The sequence below is a fragment of the Engraulis encrasicolus genome, chromosome 8 (genome assembly GCF_034702125.1).
Source record: "Engraulis encrasicolus isolate BLACKSEA-1 chromosome 8, IST_EnEncr_1.0, whole genome shotgun sequence".
In the NCBI taxonomy this organism is placed as follows: Eukaryota; Metazoa; Chordata; class Actinopteri; order Clupeiformes; family Engraulidae; genus Engraulis; species Engraulis encrasicolus.
The window spans coordinates 43363691-43389088 of record NC_085864.1 but is presented as its reverse complement, the minus strand read 5'-3'; the positions used below and the strand labels follow the sequence as shown (position 1 = coordinate 43389088).

Here is a 25398-nt window from a genome sequence, read left to right as displayed (position 1 = left end):
CGGCAGCGGCCAGCGAGCCTTCCGGGGCAACGACCCCGTGCGGCTGCACGTGACCACGGCGGTGGCCCAGGTCATCGTGTGGCCCTTCATCGTCATCGACCTCTTCATGCTGCTGGTGTACGTGCGCCGCCGCACGCTCCACATGGAGGCGCGCTACGTGCTCTTCGCCCAGACCCTGTTCGCCGACGCCGTCTTCCTCCTGCTCACCAACTTCAGCCTGATCTCCTACTACGTGAACCTGCTGGTGCCCATGGCCTTCTGCATACCGCTCTCCGTGGTGATGGACGCCCTGGCGCAGGTCAAATGTCTTTATTGTCAAATTTCTTTATTAAAGGGGTATGCCACTATTTTGGGGCTTAATACAGTTAAAATTGTTGGCTGGGGTTTATAAAGGTGGTTAAGTGTCCTATTTTTCATGTAAGCCATTATCTTGCTTTAAGATAAGTTAAAAGAGGGAATATGTCGCTAAGCTAGTGAAAGTCAATGGATCCGTGTAGCATTGTAGCATGCTACACGGATCCATTGACTTTCACCAGCTTAGCGACATGCTCTTTACCACCTTTATAAACCCCAGCCAACGATTTTAACTGTATTAAGCCCCAAAATAGTGGCATATCCCTTTAAAGGATATAGCCTCTTGAGATGACATCTCGTTTTCGAGAGAGGGTCCTCAAAGTACAGACAAAACACATACACATACACACACACACTGAAGCTCTTCCAGTACCACCAACCCCACATTTCCCATCTCTAGCAAAAAAAATTGTACGAGACAGTAATACCATGGATGAAAAGCAAGTGCATCATATTACAGGAGAGCAAAAATACTAAAGTTAGAACCTACACATACTGTATATCTGTCAACATACAAGTGATACATGAATCCAGAATATAAGCAAACATAATGAGAATGATTTGGTCAAAAAAGGGAGTCCAAGGCACTCTTCTTGTGGAAAAATATTAAAAAGCCTTTATTGAGACATGGTTATTAAGTTTAAAAACATGGGAGCAGAGACCTGAGAATGATACTCAGAGGAAATAAGAGAGAGCAGGAGAACAAGCGGATAAATCATACTCTGCCGAAACATTTACATTGATCACATGATTGCAGGTCTCGCCCAACATGATCCTGGCCATGTGCCTGGAGCGCTACGTGGCCGTCTGCATGCCGCTGCGCCACGTGAACGTCTTCACGCCCGACCGCACCCTCCTCATCATCGCCTTCGTCTGGCTCCTCTCCTTCATACGGCCCGTGGTGGACCTGGTGATCCTCCTCACCTACATCGCCGAGAGCTACTTCCACACCATGGCCTCCTGCTCCTACGAGGTGCTGCTGCAGCAGGGCTGGCACATGATGATGCGGGGCAACGTCTACATCCTGAAGCTGGTCTTCACCGTGGTCATCCTCTGCTTCACCTACGGCTCCATCATGCACGTGGCCCGGAGGGCCTCGGGGGACGACCGGCAGGCGGCCTCCAAGGGCCAGCGCACCATGCTGCTGCACGCGCTGCAGCTGTTCTTCTGCACCCTGGAGGCCGTGAGCCCGTTCATCGAGGCCCGCGTGCTGGAGCTGAGGGACATCAACGTCTTCTTGATCGTGCGCTACTTTGACTTTTTGGCGTTTCACATTTTCTCCCGGGCCATCAGCCCTCTCATCTACGGCTTCAGGGATGAGAAGTTCCACCTGGCGCTGAAGTACTACGCCTGCTGTAAGGTGAATCAGATATCGTCACAACAAGCAGATGCACTCGCACCACAGTGGCAAGTCAAAAGTACAAATAAAAAGGAGCTACAAAGTACTGTAACATAACTATCTCCTCTGGACTGATTAATGACTATATAAATCCCATAACATGTTATGAATTTACATTATTTTGTGCCTTGACCCTGTTTGTGAAACACTAACAATGCAAGTCATATGCACACACAGGAAAAGAACACAGAAGAAAACGTCTTTACTTTGTAAGGAAAACAAGGCATGCATGATTTTCAACATTTGCTTCCCCATCCAACCAATGTAAACCCCATGACCCTTTCCTAAGCTATCCATTTTAATGTAATGACTTGATATATTATATATTGTCATATAACATGCGTGTGTTTAAATGCACATGCAAGTGTTTAAATAAATAAAAACATATGCTAAATTTTTGTTCGTAGCTTCTTTTACTTTACAGGTCTATACTCTGGTATAGTAGGCCTCCTGTACAGTTTGATAAATAAAGCTAAAGATTCCTCATTGATATTGAAGTCCTATGAAATGAACAGTTAGGAGGAGAGCTACGTATACTGTAGTAAAATGACTACCCAGAGATCATTCCAAGGGCCTTCTGCAGACAGTATCGTCATAGATTCGCTGTGTCCTGATGGCTGGATTACATTACATTACATTACATAACTGGAAGCTGGATTGCATAGAGCCTTTGACTACAATGGGGGACTGGAACGGCACCATTCATTTATTGGGTCCGACTTAAAGATATGATATAATAAAGCACTGAAGATTGAACATGAGATTTTATTTTAATTAAGATTATTGAGGGGGGGCTTTCCTAGGCCTACTTTTATTCGGACAGGACATTGAGAGAGGAGGACAGGAAGTGAATGTGAGAGAGATGGGGAAGGACTGGGAAATGACCTCGGGTGGAATCAAACCTGAGTCCAAGGATTTATGGCAAGGACCATTACCAGGAGGGCCGCAAAATGGACAGATCACTGGGTTTTCGGGGGGCTCATAAAACACAAAAAAATCCATTAAACTACATTTTTGAGGCAGTCGCTTGGGCACAGAGAAATTTGAAGCAGACTGCATCCGGCCCATGGGGCATAGGTGAATAGGCCTGCTGCATAGCATCTAGTACCTCAACTGGCTTCAATGTACTACTTTCTATTGATTTCAATGAATAAAAAATACAGAAAAACTTCACAAACACCAAAAATGCAGTAATGGAAAAGCCAATATGACATGTACTAAATGCTTTCACCATAGATAGACTATTATCATGTATGCAGGCCTAAGAAGATCAACTTCAGACCACAATAATATGTTTGTACTTGTGAGGGTGTAATTCTTTTTCATAGTATGGTGTATTGTTTTACTGCAGTCTGTGCCATGATGTAGTCCACATTTGTGTGCATAAGCCATGTCTGAACAGGTGGGTGCAATCTTGAGCAGTTAAGCTTACACCTTTTGTCACCTGCTTGTACTAGTTGGTTTGTGTATGTTTATTGCAAGACTGCCCTCTGCTGACCACATTTAGTTAACACAGTTGAGGGTTGCAGAAAAAAAGTTGACAATGCTCCAAGGATGACTGATCGATAGGCCCGCAGGAGACAACATAGGGTTACGTAGCCGGCTACACCAACACCACTGTACCTTGGAAGATAAACACAGAAACATTTGGTCACGCGGGTAACCAGTCTGAACCAGTTCTGCCAAAGTGAAATGATAATAAACAGTGGAGAGAGTCCAGTAAATCCTGGATGGCAGGCCAGCTGTGTGTCTGCCAAATCAAACAGTGATTGTACTCAGGGACTTGGGGCATTAAACTGCTGCGAACATAGCATAAGGTACATATGTACAAATGTACCCTGATATCAACCCACATATAGGTCTACATTCTACTCTTCTTCCAAAGGACATGTTGATGTTTGTCAAAAAAAGGAAGTAAAACATAAAAGATTCTTGTGAAAATGAATAAGCCTACCCTTTGAAAGAGCACAATACATTATCATTACTGATGAAACACGTTGAGCAACTTAACTCCTTGATCGTCCTATAGCTCATATGGTCATAGTTTTTGCTCAAGGTAAAGAAAACCGCAATGCCCTTACTTGTTCCAGAGCCTATACGGCTCTGACTTGCTCTAGCTGGTGGCACCACCTTGTGGTCAAGCAATTTCACAGTCATTGCCATGTCCATAAAAGGAGCATTACAACCAAGTCATGTCACTGAACATGTTATGTAATAAATAAACAATGAAAATATAATTGAATATAGGAGTGTCGTTTTCAAAACACTTGCTTTACTTGAACATGATAAATGTAGGCCAATCATATTGCATTCATGCATTTGCATGGACAGATCAGCCCAACATGTCCAACCGAAATATTACTGGCCTACTCCAGAAATGCAATGGACGGTCTGTGTCTATATATGTGAGTCAAAAAACATTGCAGTCTAAATAAACTGATGATGTCTGGAGGATTACTTTATATTTTAATGTTTAGCTGTAGTAAGTAAACTCAGCTCATTTGCAGCAGCTATAAGAGCCTTGGGTAAATAATTGAGCCACTGTTTTGGACAGGGGCCCAGTCTCTTGTGCAGTACCCTGAGCTGAACTCACATGTGCTGCTGTCAGTGGTTGTGGACAGGTTAGAACAGCGGTTCCCAAACTTTTTCAGACCGAGGACCACTTTGTCCCCCCCAAAAAAATCAGGGACCACCTGTCAACTGAATTGGCTGTTGATGGTTGCTAATTTGACACTGCTAATTTTGATGCAGATCACTTACTTTTTATTCACATTATAAGCCTGTCTTATTGTGTTGAAAACATGAAAATGTTACAAATAAAGCCTATTGCTAGCTTATCTTGGAAAAGTAGAAATCCCCTTGCGGACCACCTGAGCTCTGTCGCGGACCACCAGTGGTCCCCGGACCACACTTTGAGAATCACTGGGTTAGAAGGTCATCTATGTCATCAAAGATATCGATTCATTTAACATGGCACACCAGGAATGTACATTACGTGGGATGCATGAGGGCAGCACATGGGAATCACATCACAGATTTAGTAGGTGTCCATAGTTGAAAATACAGTAGCAAGGGCATGCTGTGGAAAAATAGGCCACATCCGACCAAGTCCTACTACCCCCATAGTGAAAAGGCTTGGAAGATATATGTCACATAGACTAGGCTTACCAGTGTTATTACTAATGGAAACACAAAAGATAGGGTCCTTTTCCACAATTATGGAGGCATAATTCATAAATGAATGAAATGAATGTACCCTATTTATATGATCAATACAACCCCATCCGCACAAAGATTTTCAGGTTTGATATGGAAGGCACACTGTACACTGTTCCACATGAAACAACTCAGAAATCACAGTAGCATGCACAGACATTTTGGGAGGCAAATGCTCGATGGCCGGCTGGTGTCATGACCTTTCAGGTGCATTTCCCTATAGATTATATTATATTGTATCATATTATATTATATTATATTATATTATATTATATTATATTATATTACATTACATTATATTATATGACTATTATATTATGATTTAGCATTACCTCGTCCCTATCTACACACTGGGCCTATATTCTAAGTACTGCAGTATGAGTATTGAATTCCATTTCCAGGGTGCCACATAAGCTTGTGCATGCTTAATTAGAAGCATTAGCACTTTTACTCACATTTTTAACCAATCACAAAAAAGATTGTTCTCCCTGACCCCATAAAAATCCAAAATCCCATTTCAACCCCTGTCTACAGGCCTACTTGTTTGCATGATCCATCATTTCAATGAGACAGACTTTTCTGTATAATAGCACAGCACACAACCTTGTTATTGGCAACTTATTGAGGAACATATTGCCCCCTTTCATTCCAATTATTTACATTGCTTTCCCAGTAGCCCTGTATTCCTTGGGGCACATGGAGATCTGGTATACACTCCATGTCCTCAATCTGAGAATTGCTTTTTCAGCAGGTCATGGAGTGCAAGATAGGTCAAGTTTTGCAATTGTGTTTTTGACAATCTGTACCACTGCAACACTGAACAGAAGTAATCATAAATGCATGCATTCCTCAGTCTATAGCATAGATTTTTTTTACCCTCCTTCATAAGCTAACGTAGAGTTAGGCGGCCTATGTCCATGCACGGGCCTACTGCTTTCGTAGTTTGGGTATTGACATAAGCTGTCTATCAACGTAGTGCCTACGTAAATGTGGTTGCAGCCTTGGACACGGTAAGCACAACGTTAGAGGGAAAAGTAAACAAATCAATAGGCATGTCCATCCAGAGAGGTATAAATGGCAGGCTGTCACTCTCCCCTGTCAGATCACTTCGAGGAGCTAGAACAGGCAAATTAGGAACATCTCCACTAGGTGGCGAACTACTACTATTATTATTTTGAAAAAGCAAACGCTTCAGCGACAGCTTTTCAGCGAAAATATTTAATTGCAATTAATATATAAGAAAAAAACTAAGGAAATTACTTTAATTTAACAAACTAGTCCCTAAACTACATTTAAAATTTTAGCACCACCGAACAACAGAATGCAGGCTGCAAGGCAATGCTGTTCTTGTCTCACCACCACCGGCGGACTCCTTCAAAGTCGGACCAACTTCCTTTTGAACTCCAGTAAAATGGCTTCGTTGAGGAGAGGACTGTCCTACATCAACTTCCTCAGGTAAATCAGAATATATGTGTGATCAAACCATTTACGAACAACGCGTGGTAGTAAAACAACAGAAGTGAATTCAAGCTTCACGAAATGTCAGTGGTTTCGTGATTCAGTCTGATCTGCTCTGCTGAGTGCACGAGCGTTCTCTCTGCCATGTTGTCTAGAGCTACTTGAACTATTGACTGATGAATGCATGGACAGGGATAACTTGAAATCACGTCAGAAACAGTAGCGTTAGCGCTACGGTTCACTAATGCATGAAGCTAGCATTGCACGACGATACAGTTGCACCGCGGAGCAGTTGCTGAACTCTGTTTTTTCCCCTGCTTCCACAGAAGCACGGTCTGTGCTCTGGGCAATAACAAACTGACTCATCGGCAGTTTCTCCGTCTGCCCGAAACCGTCAGAACCAACATCGTGCCCTTCAGCGTGGGCAGCGGACTGTGCTCTGTCCCCTTCACGCAGGTGAGTCCGCCCTGTAGCAACCCAATGTAAGTAGGCTGCCGGATGTGAGTGCCCGGATATCCGCCCGAGTATTTACGTCTTTTTTACCTCAGCTACTCGATTTCGGTCGTGTATTTACGACAGTTTAACCTCAGCTACTTGATTTCGGTCCGATTTGAGTCTGACTGAAGATGGAAGGGACATGGGTGCCGTGCGTAAAGAGCCCACAGCACATCGCCGTTTCGGCGACACCAGAGAGTTCCTTGATCTCCCAATCATAAGAGTAGGCCCTGTGACATCAAAATAATAATAAACAAATATAAAATGAAATTATAACTTAAAACCCAATTGATTTGGGTGTGAAAATTAAACTGTCTCAACCGGGCACCCAAAGGGAATCCATCAAAAGATAACGGCATTACTTTCTCGTCGGCATTATTTTGTTTTTATTATCCAGGAGGACTGAGCTGAAAACTGCAGCAGTCACCTTGCACAGTTCTAGCTGCTCTGAAGCACGTGCGTGTCTAAGCAAATCATCCTGCCCATTCGCAATGTTAAATAAAAAGTTTTGCACAAGGCTATCTATAGTAGTCTAAAATAGACACTGGAATAGCCCGTTTCGGAAGGCATTGAAGTCACGAGTTTACCCAGTCTAAATGTAGCTAGCACCCAGGAAGTTTCTGAGTTTTACTCCTTACATTAGTGAAACATAACATCAGGACATCCTACAAGTTAAAAGAATATCTGGGCATAACATTTAAAAGTGTCAGTGCAGAATTAAACTGGGCGCTGAATATAAATATTGGAGCCATTCTCCCTCCGTGTCTAGATACAGTCAGAGGCGCGCGCGCACGCTCTTATTTCTGTATTATATGAAAATATCCTAAAACGGTCACAACATCAGAGGACCTTCGTGGTGGAGGATACTTGCGGCGGGGGCCGAGACCGAGTTGTTACGGGACACTCTTAATATTATTGAAGGGACAGACCATGCTCGATACTTTACCCGGTCTAAATGTAGCCCTCGAAAAGTTATGCCGCATAGGCCTATATTGTGCAGATTGATGCCAACAACACTTGAAACTAGGCACATTGGAGACTAGAGCCTATAACTTAAAAGTGTCAGTAGCCTACAGAATCAAGCGGGACGCTGAAATATTGGAGCCAGTAACTTCGTGTCCGGTGGATATTGTGCAGAGGTACGTGTGCGCGCGCACAACTAATTTCTCTCCCATATCTTTGCTAATCAAGCCTCCGATCTCCAAAAAGACACGGGCACTCAGGATAACCGTTTACACGAGCTGTTTAAATAATGTGATGCACGTTCTTCATGACCTGGCATGGTTTGGCCACCCTAAATTCAACATGACTGCATTCGCACATATCGTTTAAACATCATGATGGAATTGTCACTCTTAATGTGTAGAACTAAGTATTGGATATGAAAAAAAGATCCTAAAACGGTCACAACACCAGAGGACCCGTGGTGGTGTGGTGGATATTTGCGGCGGGGGCCGAGGCCGAGTTGTTACGGTAGGCTACAATCATATTATAGAAGGGACAGTCAGGCGACACAGCGCGACTCACATAGGGTAGCTGTGGTACCGCAAAGCATTCCTGATGGTGGAAATGAATGCAAATGCATGCAAATACTCGGGCGGATATCCGGGCACTCACATCCAGCAGCCTACTTACATTGGGTTGCTACACGCCCACTTGATCAGACCCATGTGCTCTCCAACGACGACCTGTCTTGTGCAAATGGAATTCATACAATCGTTCCGTTTTGCTATATTGTCATAATATAAAGACAAAATGCATTTGTATTATTTGCCATGCATAATTAAATCTGCCATTTCCTTGCAGCAAGCAGAACAACTGTCTCATGAATCTCTGATCCGAAGAGCCTCAAACCTTGTTTTGGACAGCGCCAATACCTACCTCTCCCAGACCACCCTGGCCCTTGTGGACTCCCTCACACAGTATGCCAAAGTAAGTCTTCAGCTGTCGACATTAAAACACACACACACACACACACACACACACACACACACACACACACACACACACACACACACACACACACACACACCCCAGCTTTTCTTCAGCCACTCACTGATAATGTAACAAAAGACTACATCGATAAGCGCCATATTCTTATCACATAATTGCAAAACTTGCTTAATTTGGCTTCCCTCACAAACTGCATTAAGGCAAAGTTCTAATCTCAATACTGCATGTTGTGGTTGTTAATGGGACTTTGCCCCTCTCCTCCTCCTCCCCCTCCTTCTCCTCCTCTTCCTGGTGTAGGCACTGCACACCCTCATTGCCCTGCAGAGGAGGTACCTGGCCTCCATCGGAAAGCTGACCCCCGCGGAGGAGGACAGCATTTGGCAGGTTATCATTGGCCAGCGCGTTGAGGTGTGTTTTTGTTCAGTGGAACAGATTGTACATTCTTCTGACAACTATTTTAGATGAGGATTGGGTGTTTTTTTTTAAAGAGCAATATTGCAAATATGTAAGAGGTGGATATGTTTATATTAAAACTGAAGTTAATTTAATTAGTTTAAGTTAAATGTGGATTTAATACGTGTAAACCCATTTACACAAACACTCACAGAGACTTACACAGGCTCTGAACACGATTATTTTGAATTTTACAGACTTGAGTAACAGAACATAGTAGGGTAATATTTTGTATCTTATTTTCAGGTTGGTGACAGACTGGAGGCCTGCAATCGATTTGAATCCAACTGGTTGAATGCCGTCAACATCTGTGAATTAGCCGCAGAGACCGCACATAGCTCAGGTAAGCAAGCAACTTTGAGTTGTTTCAGCGACTTCAGTTCATGATGACACACATCTAATCAGTTTGCTACACCGTTTGACGAGCTAATCAGACAACATGCACTGACCGTTAATTTACAGGCTGCACAAAACTAGCCTCACGCCATGTAGTCAGCTTGCAGAGGGGAGTTTTGCTATTTTCTTCTCTCTTTCTTTGATGCCCTGATAGTTGCATTACATTTGGCAGACACTTTATACAGAGTAACTTAACGATCGAGGACATAATCACAGCATTCAACACTTGCAGATACAAAGTGCACAGGAAATAAACAGAACAATAGGGGCAAATGCAAAGTGGGGTTCGTTTTACATTTAGTAAAGTACATTAGCACAGCGCATAAGCATCACATATTAAGACCTGTCTCCTTGTGTCTTCCCCCATCAGGAGCGGAGCATGCGTCTGTGGCGGCCAAGACCCAGGTGCAGATGGCCCAGTTCCAGGTTGAGGAGGTGCGGAGGCTGGTGAAGGAGGCCGAGAGGAAGCTGGCCGAGACCAAGGCCGAGGAGATCCAGAGGATGGCCGAGTACGCCTCCTCCAGCCACGACATCAACGTGGAGGACATCCCCGAGGCCTACCTGAGGGAAGACTAGATCACCATGACTACTATCACTATAGTGTACAAAAACATAAACAAAATGACCTCATGATAGGACACTGGACATAAACTGTACATATGTCAGGGTTGTGCTTCTCGAAAGTTTCATGGCTAACTACATTAGCAACTTATTTGGTTGCAATGCTATTTGCTGTCTTTAAGCCTACCCGAGGGAAGACTAACCATGGCAACCAGTCATTACCAGTGTGCATAACAAGATGACCTCAGGATAGCACATATTACATAGCTATACATACCGTGTGTCAGGATTGTGTTTGCCAAGACGTTATTGTTAAATATGGCACAAACCATGTTAATCGCACTGCAATTTTCCATTTGCATCCAACTGATTTGCTAACTGGCTTGCAATGATATATTTGAGAAGTGCACCCCAGGTTAAGACACAACAATTAGGTAGATAGATCATCTATACCATTTATGAAACATTTGTAGCATTTGTAAAAATATGTCTAACACTTTTGTTTAATTGTGTTTGTGCATGGATTAGCTCACGCCTTTCAGATAGACTGGTGCCAAAGGCAGAGTAATGCCAATTAATGTTGTGCCTCTTGGAACGGATACAAACACTGCACAGTGCAACTGGCTGTCTGTGTTAACTGTTCCGAGGTGAAGTTGTCAAGAGTCAAGGGAAATTTGAGAATTACTTTTTTTGTTGTCGTAAAATGCAATCTTTTTGCAAACATCTTCAACAATTGTCTTTTGTTTATCATACAGTGATTATCAATTGGAGATTGTCTTACTACTTGGAAAGCTGTGTAATATTTTTCTCCAGATTTTGTTGATGCCTTTATTTACCCATTTGAAATACACAAGAAGTTTAGTTAGGATTGCTTTGGATTTGGAACCCAGTAATCAGATAAACTGACTACTTTATCCTTGAGACTATCCAAGTAGAAATGTCTGATTTGTGTTGTTAAGAATGAAGTTGTCTTCAGTCAGGAATGCTTGTTTGTGTGCGTGTGTGATGTTGAATGTATTTTTTTTGTTCAAGATCAAGATGTTATTTGTGATAACCACAACCACTTTCAATTTCTTGAATGTTGTTTATATTATATAATATTTAATAAATATATTATTTTTGTACATATAAAGCACAAGTTGACTCTTCTTCAATACAGCAATGTTCACTAAAGTCATGATCTTGATAAAACAAGCAAGCATTTCAGCGTTCATTTCTTGCTTGGCAAGATAATGAGTAAATAGCTATTCTCTTGTCTGTAAAGGACCAAACCGAATTGGTATATTTTGTTTTATTTGAAAGCAACATTTTATATTTGGCATAAAGATGTCATTGCAGTGCAGGGCTGGGAGCTATGATGCGATTCAGGGAACGTTCCCTTCATTTCGGCTGTTGGACTTGGCTGCTGAACCCTCAGCCGTACGTACACGGATCAGGAGTGGAAGCAGAACATCTAATTTTGGTGATTTTCTTTTATAGCACTGTTAAACTGCACACAACTTTTATATATATACACTTGCCAAGCAAAACAAGAACGTAGGGCCTAAAAAATGTCCTGCCGATGTCAGCATTTTCAGCTCACAGAGCCCCAGCAGTTCTGAGGCTTGTAACGATCAGCACCTTTTGAGTAATATGTAATTAGTATATTTAGCTGTTGTTTTCTAGTTTTAGTAGTAGAGTGAGAAATAGGAACGTTTCTTATAGGGGAGCGTAGCCCTGGAACCGTGGAGGTAGTCGCCCTTGGACTTATGTGTTATTGCGGACGTCATATTCTGGAACGAATACCTGTGCTGAGTCCTGCACTTCTCCTGGGAAATTTTATATTTACAGTCTGAACAGGAGTTTGTTTGTCACTCTGTAAACTCAGCCAGAAATAGATAAACAGTTCATGGCTGATTTGTTTTTCCTGCTTGCCGATTGGCAAACAGAGGACTATGGCCAGGGCCGCTGTCAGCTTTGACTAGGTCTGGGACATCACTTGAAAATTTCCCCCCTCTCAATACTTAAAATGTAGTGTCCTCCAATTCTAATCACCCATCCCCCCCTCCCTCCCAGGGAAGCCGACAGGGGGAGGGACAAAGGGGTCACTTGTCCCGGGCCCAGAGAGAGAGGGGTCCAGAATTGGAACGTCATTACATTGTAAGTATTGGGTTTGGGGCCTTTTCATATGTCTTTGTCCTGGGCCCAGCCAAAGCTGTCAGCGGCCCTGCCCCCTCCTTCCCTGGGCCCTGCCCCCTCCTTCCCTGGGCCCTGCCCCCTCCTTCCCTGGGCCCTGCCCCCTCCTTCCCTGGGCCCTGCCCCCTCCTTCCCTGGGCCTGGAACAACAGACCCCTTTGTTCCCTGCTGTCGACAGGACTGCTCAGCTTCAAGTCAAGTCAAGTCAAGTCAAGTTTATTGTCAATTTCTTTACATGCACTGGTCATACAAAGAATTTGAAATTGCGTTTCTTGCTCTCCCATGCAGACATAGACTAATCTAGGTAAGGACATAGACAGTATAGACATAGACAGTACTCATACATGGACATAAGACAGTATGGACGTAGACATTGCTCATACAGACATTTAAAGTGCAAGACTGGACAACAGAAGACTTGTAGAGAACATACATTAAGAGGAGGTATTTTGTTGTGCTTTTTCTAAAAGTCCTTTATAGCGTTCTGACATAGTAATAGTAGCATTTGAAGAAAATCACCTTCAGTCCCAACTTATTCTTGCCACTTTATTTACTTCAAAATGAAGAGGGTGTTCCCTCACTGTTGGAGTTGTGCTTTGTAAAGACAGCCATTGTCTTTAGCATGTGGCCAAATGATGTCATGTTTTGCGCTCAGATTCAGAAAATAGTCCCTGAGATATTTCCTGTTATGTGCATAGCAACAATGTCCACAAATTATTTCATTTTTACTGAAGTTCCGCTCAACCGGTTTTGTTTGTCACCACTGCAGATCTGTGCATCTTTGGTTCCAGAGTTCACGTAAACATTCTCTAGGTCTGTTTTAGGTTTTAAACTCAAAGCAGATTAAACGATGTGACATCACAGCAGATAAAGCTCTTAATGACTCTATGCTGCGGAAATCGTTAGATGGTTAGAATTTATACTGTGTCAGAAGCCAGAGTGCGGGGTATTTGTAAAACTGTCAGCTCCATTCATTCATAAACAGCTTCTCTCTGTTCTTTTTCAACCAGCTAATAATTCTGACAACAGCCCATCTGTCACTGATGATGTCATATGAAACAAGTTTCACGTTTCATCTGCTAAGATGCTGAAGACATGAGCAGTAAATCTTTACTTTCCTGAATTCATTCAAGTCTGTGATAACTTACTCACAAATCTATTTCCCACACAGATCACCTCTTTGGTTTGGGGCAATGACTCCATACCCATTCACAGAGGAGCAGTATTAAATTGACATATCCTATCATATATGTACATTTGGTACTTTGTAATGTATCATCATATATGCAAATTTGGTGAGATTTTCAAGACCAGAAAAACACACACGTACACATAGCCTACATGTATTATATACTCACCGTCATTTATCCTAAGACTTCCACGCACACCCATGTTGTTTTGTGTTTTTGTTAACCAATGGGCCCTGTAGACTGAAGTGAAGACATATTTAAAGAGGTCAGAGCTGAAAGTGAGGAAGGTCAAAGTGGGATTGTTGTGGCCTATGTGGACCATTAACTCTCTAAGAAACTAAATGGAGTGTTGCGTTTACGCAGCGGCCCGAAGACTTCTTCACATCGCCATGATTTCTTTCTCATGTTTATTTTTTGTTTCTTTCTTCTGGAATTCTTGAGCTCTGTCTCATATTTCATGTCTTGGGGAGATGTGTTGATATGTGAGCTAATGCAGATGTCCCCACACAGACCCAAATTGACATATATTCACATTTGAAAGAAAATGTTGGAGTAATGTACATAAGTTATTCACTTTGTCTAACTCTTTTCCCAGGGTGGGCATATGTGTGTGCGTATATTCTGAATGTGTCATTGCTTTTGCTCCGTGCCTGCGGGCCAGAGAGAGAGAGAGAGAGAGAGAGCAGGAATGTTCTTCAACTGTAGCAAACGCTCTCTGATTAGGCGAGGAGAAAAGGACAAGGTCACATTCAGTCTGTTTCAACTAAATAACAAGATATTCTGCTAAGAAATATGCTACTGTGTAAACTGGTATTCTGCTAAGAAATATGCTACTGTGTAAACTGGTTTCAACTGGTTTAGCTAATTACCCCTCCCCTTAGACCAATTGAAACCGAAATTGTAACTAGGGCTATCCTTCAATAAAATGTAAGGAGAAAGGAGGCTGTTTTCAGAGTGAGCTTGGACATTGTAATTGAAAGCAGTCTCCTGGTCACCCTCCTTGCAAGTGTTGAATTTAACTCAAGTTCTCTGTGACTCTTCTGTACAGGTTATTAGAGATAAATGTTGGTAGCTTAAACCTAACAGAAAATGTGAGTAAGCACCTTGTGTTTGTATTCACACATAAAAATCAATGTTGGTAAAGCATCCATAAGGATGTAATTAAGTGTGGTATTCATTTTAGCCTGTAGATGGCAATGTTATTCACTAAAAATGTCCCCAGCTTCAGAGGTCGAGTTCTCTTAGGCCTACCAGCCACACTTTTTTGTACATTAAACAGCTCTCATAACAAAAAGGTATCCATTTTCAGTTAATGTTATTCGCATAACATCTTTCAATGTGTGATTTCATTGTACTCTACTTTCAGTCAATCTAATGTATTACCAGGCAGAGTGAAGGCCCTTCCAATAATTTGACAAAAGACTTAGTGAAAGTACCTGTCCAACATCATTACTTTGCTGCGAAACGCAAAAGCGATGACTGTGCAATACTTTCGCATTCTAAACTCGGAAATTAATATTTCACACCTTGGAATTACACGAAATTGGGAACTTGAGAATTTGAGTGGATTCGCTTCTTGGGGTCACACCAGTGAAATTAAACCACACTGCAGCGCCACAATTTTGGGTTTCATTTCCTCCTCAGAAGTCCACGACATATAACAGTTTACACAACTTTTCTCTTTCATTTTTTCTGCTCCACTGCTTTATTCATGATGTGCAAAGGACAGGGTTTTTGTGCACATTACGGAGAAAAGGAAACCTACCCCACTCAAAAGAAGACATAATTTTCCAAGCCACCGCTTTGCTTAAACAGCAGTTATCAAGCCGCCTCTTTCGCTCTCCATTCCCTCTTTACACGGGCCAAAAATGTCTCTTCCAGAGACGAAAAATGACTACCCGGATTAAGCATAAATCCTGATTATTACACACTACTGTTTCATGGTAATTGTAGGTCTTGGTCTATTATGAGGAGTAATTTCTCCCTCATCCCATTTTCTCCCGGAGTAGATTGCTGCTAATTATGATCTGGGCACAATTATCAACTTTAAGTTGCCGTCACAAAAACACAGAGTATTCAGCGTCAGTTATACACTGTCTGTCTGGAGAAAGAACAAAATAACTACACAGTCAAAAATAGGATGATCTATCTATCTATCTATCTATCTATCTATCTATCTATCTATCTATCTATCTATCTATCTATCTATCTATCTATCTATCTATCTATCGTAGTCATATCTACTGTATCTACCAGTCTCTCTTTCTCTTTCTCTCCCTCTCTCTCTCTCTCTCTCTCTCTCTCTCTCTCTCTCTCTCTTTCTCTCTCTCTCTCTAACCCCCGAAAGGAAATGAGGAAACCCCTATCCGTGAGGGTATCCTTGTTTTAGCCGCCAAGAATAGCATCTCTATAGGACATTATTATGTCGTTATAACCACATTTCTATCAGCAGAGAGCAAACACACACACATACACGCACACGCACGCACGCACGCACGCACGCACACACAGACACACACACACACACACACACACACACACACACACACACACACACACACACACACACACACACACACACACACACACACACACACACACACACACACACACACAGACACACACAGACAGAAAAAAATAATTTCTCCCTGTTTTTCCTCACCTCCCTCTGGTACAGAGAGGTCAGGCCTTGGTGGAATTTTGTGCAGCAGCCCAGGGAGAAAGAGAGAGAGAAAGAGAGAGAGAGAGAGAGAGAGAGAGAGAGAGAGAGAGAGCGAGAGCGAGAGAAATAGAGAGAGAGAGAGAGAGAGAGAGAGAGAGAGAGAGAGAGAGAGCTCATTACTGAGTAGGTCGCAGTGCAATCATAAACATGGGGGAGTGGGGGTGACACCCATAGACCTTAGCTTGGCTGCCCCATAGCTTACAGCGAGCCAAGAGAGAATATGAGCATGCAGGGCTGTTTGTGTGTGTGTGTGTGTGTGCATGGGTGGGTGTATGAATGAGTGCACAAATATACTTTGTGAGTTTGTGTGTGTATTTTAGTGTTTGTCTTAGTATCTGTCTTTGTGAAGCTTTCTCCCTCTCTTTGTGTGTGTGTGTGTGTGTGTGTGTGTGTGTGTGTGTGTGTGTGTGTGTGTGTGTGTGTGTGTGTGTGTGTGTGTGTTTGTATGTGTGTGTGTGCATGTGTGTGTGTGTCTGAATGTCTGTGTGTGTAATGGCGTTGTTGGCCTATTACTATTCCACACTGACGAAGGGCACTCATCCCAAAACATTCATGGGCTAATAAAGTTGGGAAAAAAGAGTGCTGTCCTTTGCCTCTTCAACACGTGTTGACCTACCCATGCGCCCAGGGGCCTCTGCCAGCTTTGATTGGGCCCAAAACAAAATCAACTGAATGGGTCCCCGTCTGAATCAGGGGCGTCATCAGACCTATTTTACAGGTGCACGTGCCTGGGTATTTACCTGCTGTGCCCCGGTATGAGTTTCACCAAAAGATAAAAAATAGAAAAACAACCATTCTATCTTGGAATTTAGCTCAAGTTTAGCATACTGGGGGCGTCGCCAGACCTATGTTACAGTGGTACGTGCCTGGGTATTTATCTGCTGTGGGCGGGTATGAGTTTCACTAAAAGATAAAAAAAGAAAAAAAAAACAAGAAAAAAAAACATGCTACTGTGTCCCTGTATAGTGTTAGGTCAGCTGACGCCCCTAGTCTGAATAATGTAACAGGGTTCCAATTCTGGGCCCCTCTTTCCCTGGCCCCGGGACAACTGACCCATTTGATCGAACATGGATGTATCTTTGCTGGAAGGCCATCTACAGTTAGGTTGCTCTGTATGTCAGTACTGCTGAGGGGTTCTTTACCTCCAGGTTCAGAGATGGTGGACTAACGCCCAATTTACAAGGGCGCTTCCAAAGCGGTAGAAGCGTGGCGTTCCATTATTTTCCGTTGGGACGCGGCAGCGAGGCGAGAAGTGGTGACGTAGGGAAGCGAGGGTGGCGGGCGGTGGGCGAGCGAGGCGAGAAAGTTGAGCTTGGCTGAAAAATGTAGCGGCACCGCGAAGCGTTAACCAATGGGAGAGCTTTCAACGCCATGACGTCACGTGCGTCACCAGCACTACTGGGATATTAAAAATGGAGGCTGTTTTGATTTCGGTGGTGTCAAATCTGCCGATCGTTTTTCACAGATGGTTTTAAAATAAATGACACTTGGGTTAAGGTGACCAATATATTCGCTCCTGTTTCATCATTTTAATTTGTACATACAGTGTTTGTGATTGAAGAGAGACGGTTGTTTGACCACAGCATTTGCTAAGCTAAGCTAATTTGACCGGTAAACGATGCTACGTCACCACGCGAGGCGAGCGAGCAGGTTGAAAGCGGGTGGAATTCGCTTACATGTATCACAGCCGGGGCGACGATATTGCACAGTATTTCTCAGTTGGTTTGGTACGTTTCTCCGACACAGTCTCATCCCAACTCGTCAATTGCTGACGGCCGGTGACCAGACTGCAATTTTGACTTTGAGGACATACCTGCCACATTGCATGTTGAATATGTGGCCTAAACCTAGACCTTTCCCTAACCATCAGTGAAGTTATGCTGCCACAAGGTATACAGTAGGTAGTGTATGTGGTCACAAGGTCAAAGGAAGTCATACAGTAAATTGACGAGTTGGGATGCTAGTTTTCTGTAGGTTCTGTAGGTTTCTCAAGTCAGACTGGAAAATCTGAGGGCTCTCCTTTGCTTACTCAACAGGAGTGGGGCTACCCATGTGTCTGTGTGTGGTGTCTGTGTGGTGGAACGCCATGTCCGGTTAGGCCTCTCTGTCTGTTAGTACTGCTGAGCAGTGATGTAGTCTACTTTTTTGTGGTGGATATACTGTATATGTGGGCATTTTTTGAAGTGGGTATACTGTATATAGTTGTGCTATTCTAAATAATGGACTAATCAATTAGAAGTGGGTATACTGAAATCCCTGAACATTTGAAGTGGGTATACTGCGTATACCTGCGTTCTACGTAGACTACACCACTGCTGCTGAGGAAATCTGGACTCTGGTGGTTGGACCCGGAGATGGCCACCCCCAGGTCAGGCGATGAGAGAGCGGCCAAGCCAGGCCAAGCACTGCCTCACTACTGCCTCTCTACCCCTCCAACCTGCCAGCTTGTGATCGTTATTAAATCAATCAGGGAAATAAGATCAACCACGCAGAAACAGAAGGATCCAAAGCCCTTGTGTACAAAAAAGAGAACAGGCCTGTGAACAATAACAGCGCAATGGGCCAAGTTTATCTTCATCCAGTGCTTATTCACAATGAGTAGCGTAGACAGACTTCGTTGAATACATTAGTGTTGTTATTTATTGAAAAACGTTACTTTATTTGACACAAAATATTCACAGACAAGTACCCTACCCCCCCGCCCCACCTCCTTTCTCTCACTTGCTCTCACTTGCTCCCCCCCCCCTCTCTCTCTGTCTCTCTCACTCACTCACTCACTCACTCACACACATACACACACACACACACACACTCTCTCTCTCTCACACACACACACACACACACACACACACACACACACACACACACACACACACACACACACACACACACACACACACACACACACACACACACACACACACACACACACACACACACACACACACTAAACAGAGCCATATGCACCAGTTCAGCAGCAGCCGAGGACAAGATTTACATCATTCATATAGCTACACATCAACAATAGGAAATATTTAACCTGGTGAGTTTCTTTATTAAATCCCCTCCCCACTGCCAGCAGTCCCTGGGGAGAGAGAGAGAAAGAGAGAGGGGGAGAGAGAGAGAGAGAGAGAGCGAGAGAGAGAGAGAGAGAGACAGAGAGAGAGAGAGAGAGAGACAGAGAGAGAGAGAGAGAGAGAGAGAGAGAGAGAGAGAGAGAGAGAGAGAGAGAGAGAGAGAGAGAGCGAGCGCAGGGTGAAATACAGTTAATCTTTAAAAGTTGTGTCAGTGAGCGCTGATTGACTGAGCCAAATGGCACTGCTCACCTGTGGATTTATCACCCTTTTGAAGACATAAATTTGGACAAGAATCAAGAGCTACCGAGTGGGGACCCAGCGTGTGGCTCGCTTTAATCTACGGATGCACTGGGGTGCCAGTGTCATGACCATATCTGCTACTCGTCGAGCCAAGCTACCCGGCCTTTTAAACGCACAACAGACCACACAGTATACCTTCCTTGCTGTCGTGTCGATATGAGCTACCCATTGAGCTGAGCTACCAAGTAGTCATTACAAAAGCTCCCCGAGTGGTTAGGCCTAGATTTGGGCTTGGGTTTGGGCTATGTTAAAAGCCTATTGGTAGCTCATCTCAAAGAAATCAGCCCATCGTGAGAGAGTCTGGTTTTTCTGGGGCCTATCTAGAGGGTGGGGGTAGGACTGGACTGGCCATCTGGCATAGCAGGCATTTCTCGGTGGGGCCTGCACCCTCATTTTTCCATTTCTGAAAATAGGGGCCCATGATGGTGCGGGGGCCCACAGGTGAGTCAGTTCTGCGTCACAAATCATGAGGGGCCCCTTTAAGCCAACAGTGCCCGGGCCCTATTTCTCCCCCAGTTCAGCCCTGGTTGGGGGAGATAAGGGGGATTGCAGCGGAGGTTAATGTTCCTGTGAGGACAAGGTTGGGGGCTTGTGGGGGTGGTGGGGTGGACCAGCCAACAGTAATTAATGTCAATCAGTAAACAGAGAGGGCAGTATTTGCTTACTGCTGCATGTTTTCCGGTGACCACAGTGGTCTGGGTTTTTTTTTGTATGCATTAATGCTGCTGGCATGATACAATTATTCAAAAATTATGTTTCTCATTTTCCTTAGTCAGGATTTGTTTTTGTCGTGGAACACACTGATATGGCATGAACACAGCCTACTGAATGTGGTGACATTGTCCTTGTTTGGCAACAGAGATACAGCTGACAGTTTATTTATTCATTAGACTGTCATTTAGGCTAGATTAAACAACACATTACAACTCTCTCAGGCCTATAGGTCTATCATGGCAACACAATAATAATGGTTTCTGCCCACTTTCTGCATTAGCCAAGTGAGGAGTCTTCACTTTAATAAGTCAACATCTCTCCAATATCACGCAAAAAGCCTTTACAGATCTGAACTAACCTAGCCAAACACACTGTCTGAGTCTGTCTGACAGTGTTTTATTTCCAGAAGGAAATGTTTCTTTATAGCCAGCCATTGTTGGGAGGTGTCTGTGCAGGAAAGGCAAATAAATATAAAACCACAGAAGGAAATGCCACAGAGGCAACAAGTATGAGAATAGGGGCAGGCAACCCAAATGTTGTCATCCTGGGAAGCCACATCCTTGGATGAGCGGGGTGCTCTGCAGTCCTAAACACGTCCATTAATCAAACTGTTTCTCTGTGTAGCTTATGTTCAAAAGGTTAGTAAATTATCCTGCAGGGACCTGGCTTACAGAGTAAAGCGGAGGCAGAGTTGATAAAGGGCATCCCCAAGGGTTTCTTGTCGCAAGACAACTAATTAACCATTTTACTCATAACGGGTCTCGTCCCGTAAAAGCATAGGCTACTTGACTTTAACCTATCGGTCTTAATATAATTGCTCACCCTCTTCACATTTAAATATTTGGAATAGTGTTGTTGAAAAGTGGTTAAATCATCTTATGTGTGTCGTGAATAATATTGGGAGAGGCTTTGTTTAGATTCCTGCAGGACACCGGTCCGCGAGTTCTAGAGCTCTATGCTGAAGTGTTTTAGAATGGTACGGCCCACATGCTTCGATCCGATAGCGTTTCTCCAAGGCTGAAGTGAAGCAAGCAAGTATCAACTCAGAGCTCATTCGGGAGAGGAGAGAGCAGTTGTGTGCTATTAGGAATCATGGCGAGAAGACTACGACTTCGCTGCCACAGGAGTAATCACACACTTTGTGGACTACAAACACTCGTCTCGCTTCTTTTCTATTGGATTTCAGGTAAGACTCTTGCCGCTGTTCATTCATTTATTTGTAAGCCGCTGCTTGGATCAGAGCCCTTCATTTGCTGCAGTTCTTGCAGCTAGCCTTGTCAACTTAGCTAAGTTTGTCTGTAGGTAGAGTTGGGTAGAGACGCATGGCTCCAAGTAACAGAAAAGAGCGGTCGTCAATATATTTGTGAAGGTATGCTGGCTGTCTTGGTTGATCTATTTTACCACGGGCCAGTCCGGTACGTTACATCTGAAACAATACCGTTAGCTCCTGCAGTTGTCCAATTAAAGAGCGAATGAAACGTAACGTTCTGATGCTGTGCTGTTGACAGATGTTTCTGTACCTCGGTTATAAACACAGTTATATGCGTTAAGCTCGGAGACGTTAACGTTCGGGGAAAAGTTTTCGCCATAGTTATGGCTATGTTTCGTGACTGCAATTCAGTGACTTCGATGGGGAAAGTTGTACTGCTCGCGGACCATACATAGCAATTCTCTCACACTGAGGGCATCTATTATCTACGTACGTGACGGGACAGCTACCTGGAGGTGTTAACCCACAATGGTCTACCACACGATCATTGCTGTCAAGATAAAAATGCACTGATTTTAGGGCACTTTTGTGACACAAACAAGTTATAGGCCATGATTTTGTTCCGTACTACCATGCCCGCTTCTTCGTCGAAGTTAACGGTACCCTGGTGTTGTGTTACTTCTGATCCGCATTGGACAGAGCACGGCGCTGGGCAGCACTCGTCATCATCGCAAGCTAGCGCGAGCTGAGAGTGCCTGTATTTGAGAAGGATGTGATTCGGCCAGAAGGTAGCATTTACGTGCTTAGCTCAACGTTAATCATTTGATTCATGGCATGCTATTTTTCATTCGGCACTTGCCAAGGTGAAAACAACTATGCGATGCCCTCTCTCTTGCATATTGAAATCGTGCAAAATGAAACTGTATGGGGTCGGAGTTGAGCGCTCTTGAAATATTGGGGCAAATATCGTGCGTTGGAGGCATTCTACTGTAAGTTTTAAATTAATGCCAACTTTGGCGAAAAGTTATAGCCCCTACCAGTGCAGCTTTAGTGTGCGGTTAATTAATTTATAGGTGCGGGACATGTGTAAGCACTGACAGTAAGTTGGTCCATATCACTTTAGCACTGTGTTCTTTCAGACTTCACTTTAAAAGCCACACAGCTCCACGGTGTGCGATTTCCCATCATTTGTAACCTTACCCTCATTTACCTTACCATTAGCCTTTTACTGTGTGTAACCCGCAGGCTAAAGTGATGGTGTTTCAAGGCTGTTCACCTGACACCTTGTATCAACAACACTCAAACTCATCCCCCGCTGGTAGAGGTAGATAGAAAAGGCAGATCAGGTCCAGATAGCCGGGATGTGCTGCACTTTTAAACTGTAGTCACCTGCTGTCCTCCACATCCAGCTGTGCTATGCATGCAGCTTAAAACTGGTGTTTCACCACTGGCCAAAAACGAACTCGAGAACTTTCCAAGCGAGACTATTTTTCTTTGTAACTGCATCATTCTGACACGCTCTACTACAGCTGCAAGACTTTTTGACTACAGTGCATTTGCTGCGTTTTGGGATTCTTCTGTCTATCACTCGGGAAATTCTCAGATCGAGATCAAAATGATGCAATGTTAGACATGCAGAAGAAAGCGGCAGAGCGGGTGCTACTGGCCAACTTTGAAATGGGAGAGGATAGTTTGCAGAATAGTTTACGTGTGTGTGTGAGAGAGAGAGAGACTGTGTAACTGAATGTGCCTGCGTGTGTGTGTGTGTGTGTGTGGTGTGTTTATGTGTCCTCCATGACTGAGTGTGCATGTGTGTAGGTGTATATACTTTGGTGTGTGTGTGTGTGTGTGTGTTGGGGGGCTGCAGTGGAAACATTTCAAGCAAAAGAAAGGAGGGTAAAACCTCTGAGGGCTGGGTGTGTGTCTGCCTGTATGAAGCAGGGGGAGAAAATGAAGACATATTTCACCTAAACTGGGGGGGAGGAGTGTGTGTGTGTGTGTGTGAGAGAGAGAGGGACTGTGAGTGTGCGTGGGGAGGGGAAGTGTGTGTGTGTGTGTGTGTTGTGGCAGCGAGGGAATGAGTACTACGAGAGGCGCTCGCTTGGCTGTAGCCAGGCTTATACGAGTCTGGAGGTAGGCTGTTGACCTGCCGCTGGGCCTGGCGCCAGAGCACCTTCTGAGCGGAGAGAGAGAGGAGCAGAGAGAGAGAGAGAGAGAGAGGGGAGCAGGGAGAGAGAGAGAGGGAGAGGGAGAGAGAGAGGAGCAGAGAGAGAGAGAGGAACAGAGAGCGAGAGAGAGAGAGAGGAGCATAGAAAGAGAGAGAGAAGCAGAGAGAGAGCGAGAGAGAGAGAGAGAGAGAGAGAGAGAGAGAGAGAGAGAGAGAGAGAGAGAAGCAGAGAGCCCCGCTGTCACAAACAGGCCAGCTGCGGGGAGGTCATTATGCATGTGCAGTCAGCAGGACAAGCGAAGGCTTATTTATATGGCCCCGACCCATAGACATGGGTAAATCAAAGTGGCTCAGCTGGCTGAACGCTAAACGACCAGCCAGAAGAATCTCGCTCATAAGAGAGATTTGAAACAGGCAAGGTGCATTAAACCAGCCAAAGCCAAAAGGTAGAGAAAGAAAGGAGAACGAGAGGGGGGAACCCACCACGGTAAAAAAAAGGGAGGGAAGGGTATCCTTTACAAGTAATCAGCCCAATAAAAGCATCCATGGACGGGAGAGCAGAGAGCCGTCTGGCTTGTGTGTCTGAACCACATTCTGATCTCAAGTGTTACCGGTTAATAAGAGTGTAATAACAGTCGCGGTGATAAGAGGAACACTAATATTTACTTGCGTTGCACATTTCACATGACATGAAGGACATGGCTCAGTGCACTTCAGCAGCAGTTTGGCGAAGGGACAGAGGACTCGGAGAGATACACATGGCAAGCTTTGTTATGGTGCGGTCAGTGCCAGAGGAATCCGTCAGGCCGGGTGCCGTTGGGGATGGGAGAGAGAGAGAGAGAGAGAGAGAGAGAGAGAGAGAGAGAGAGAGAGAGAGAGAGAGAGAGAGAGAGAGAGAGAGAGGGCTCTTCACTGTTCACTTTCCACATGTGGTTCCCAGGGGACTGGAGCTCGGCTGCCAGGGAGGGACGGACTGATAGAGGCTATCCCAGAGAGGGAGTCCCTCTGTTGGGCCGCATAGAAGGGGAAGCCTCCCTGAGTATCCCTCCAAAGTCTTTGAGCCTTTTGGTTGGCTGTGGAGAGAGGTGTCATTGGAAAGCTGCTTCTGTGATATGTTTGAGATTGGGATAAGGGTAGAGCAGTGTTCTTTCGGGGTGCTGTATCAGAAGGGAGCTTTCTGCGATTCGTTTCGGGTGGTGGTGGCACATCTGGACTCTTCAGACTTCAGGCGGAGGGTCTCAACAGATGTAACGGCTCATGCAGGAATGTGGAAGGACACAGTGTGTGTCAGTAGTGCTGCAGCGTGTGGCCTAAAATCCTTAACAGCTTAAAATACTAGCCAGAGTATTTTGGTAACGCGTGGATGTGCATCTGACGTGGGCCGCCAACTGCGGATCAACTTGTATTGGAGTGAATGTGTTCTTCGGTGGAGTGGTTCTATTAGTTAATGTGTTTGTGTGTGAACAGTCTCTCAGCTGAGTTTTGAATAAACTGGAGTTTTTTTCGATTTATTTTTTTTACAGTACTGGGCTTGTAGTCTAGTTGAAACGTTTGTGGG

The 25398-nt window shown here is 44.2% G+C and overlaps 3 protein-coding genes across 3 annotated transcripts in view; all 3 read left to right on the top strand.

The window, feature by feature from the left end:
- The first annotated feature begins 1048 nt into the window (after window positions 1–1048).
- On the top strand, window positions 1049–2121 carry LOC134453711 (odorant receptor 131-2-like). The gene has a single exon (XM_063204492.1). It carries the CDS (start codon window positions 1124–1126, stop codon window positions 1808–1810), a length of 687 nt encoding a protein of 228 aa, XP_063060562.1. The 5' UTR covers window positions 1049–1123; the 3' UTR covers window positions 1811–2121.
- A 3962-nt stretch (window positions 2122–6083) lies between these two features.
- On the top strand, window positions 6084–11423 carry diabloa (diablo, IAP-binding mitochondrial protein a). The gene is made up of 6 exons (XM_063205768.1): window positions 6084–6424; window positions 6754–6883; window positions 8729–8854; window positions 9173–9283; window positions 9575–9671; window positions 10095–11423. Exons 1-6 carry the CDS (start codon window positions 6291–6293, stop codon window positions 10298–10300), a joined length of 804 nt encoding a protein of 267 aa, XP_063061838.1. The 5' UTR covers window positions 6084–6290; the 3' UTR covers window positions 10301–11423.
- Window positions 11424–21412: 9989 nt separating this feature from the next.
- The window catches only part of nectin3a (nectin cell adhesion molecule 3a), a 140261-nt gene continuing 136275 nt past the window's right edge, over window positions 21413–25398 (top strand). Inside the window, exon 1 of the mRNA XM_063205767.1 lies at window positions 21413–21649. Within this exon, the coding sequence (XP_063061837.1) occupies window positions 21556–21649 (94 nt within the window). The 5' untranslated portion in view covers window positions 21413–21555. The remainder of the gene's footprint in view (window positions 21650–25398) is intronic.

Bases quoted from the DNA above. Each gene is read 5' to 3' on its own strand.
- LOC134453711 (XM_063204492.1), top strand. From the start codon at position 1,124: ATGATCCTGGCCATGTGCCTGGAGCGCTACGTGGCCGTCTGCATGCCG.
- diabloa (XM_063205768.1), top strand. From the start codon at position 6,291: ATGCAGGCTGCAAGGCAATGCTGTTCTTGTCTCACCACCACCGGCGGA. The intron at 6,425-6,753 runs GTAAATCAGAAT...CTGCTTCCACAG, and splicing joins TCCTACATCAACTTCCTCAG to AAGCACGGTCTGTGCTCTGG. The intron at 8,855-9,172 runs GTAAGTCTTCAG...TTCCTGGTGTAG, and splicing joins CCCTCACACAGTATGCCAAA to GCACTGCACACCCTCATTGC.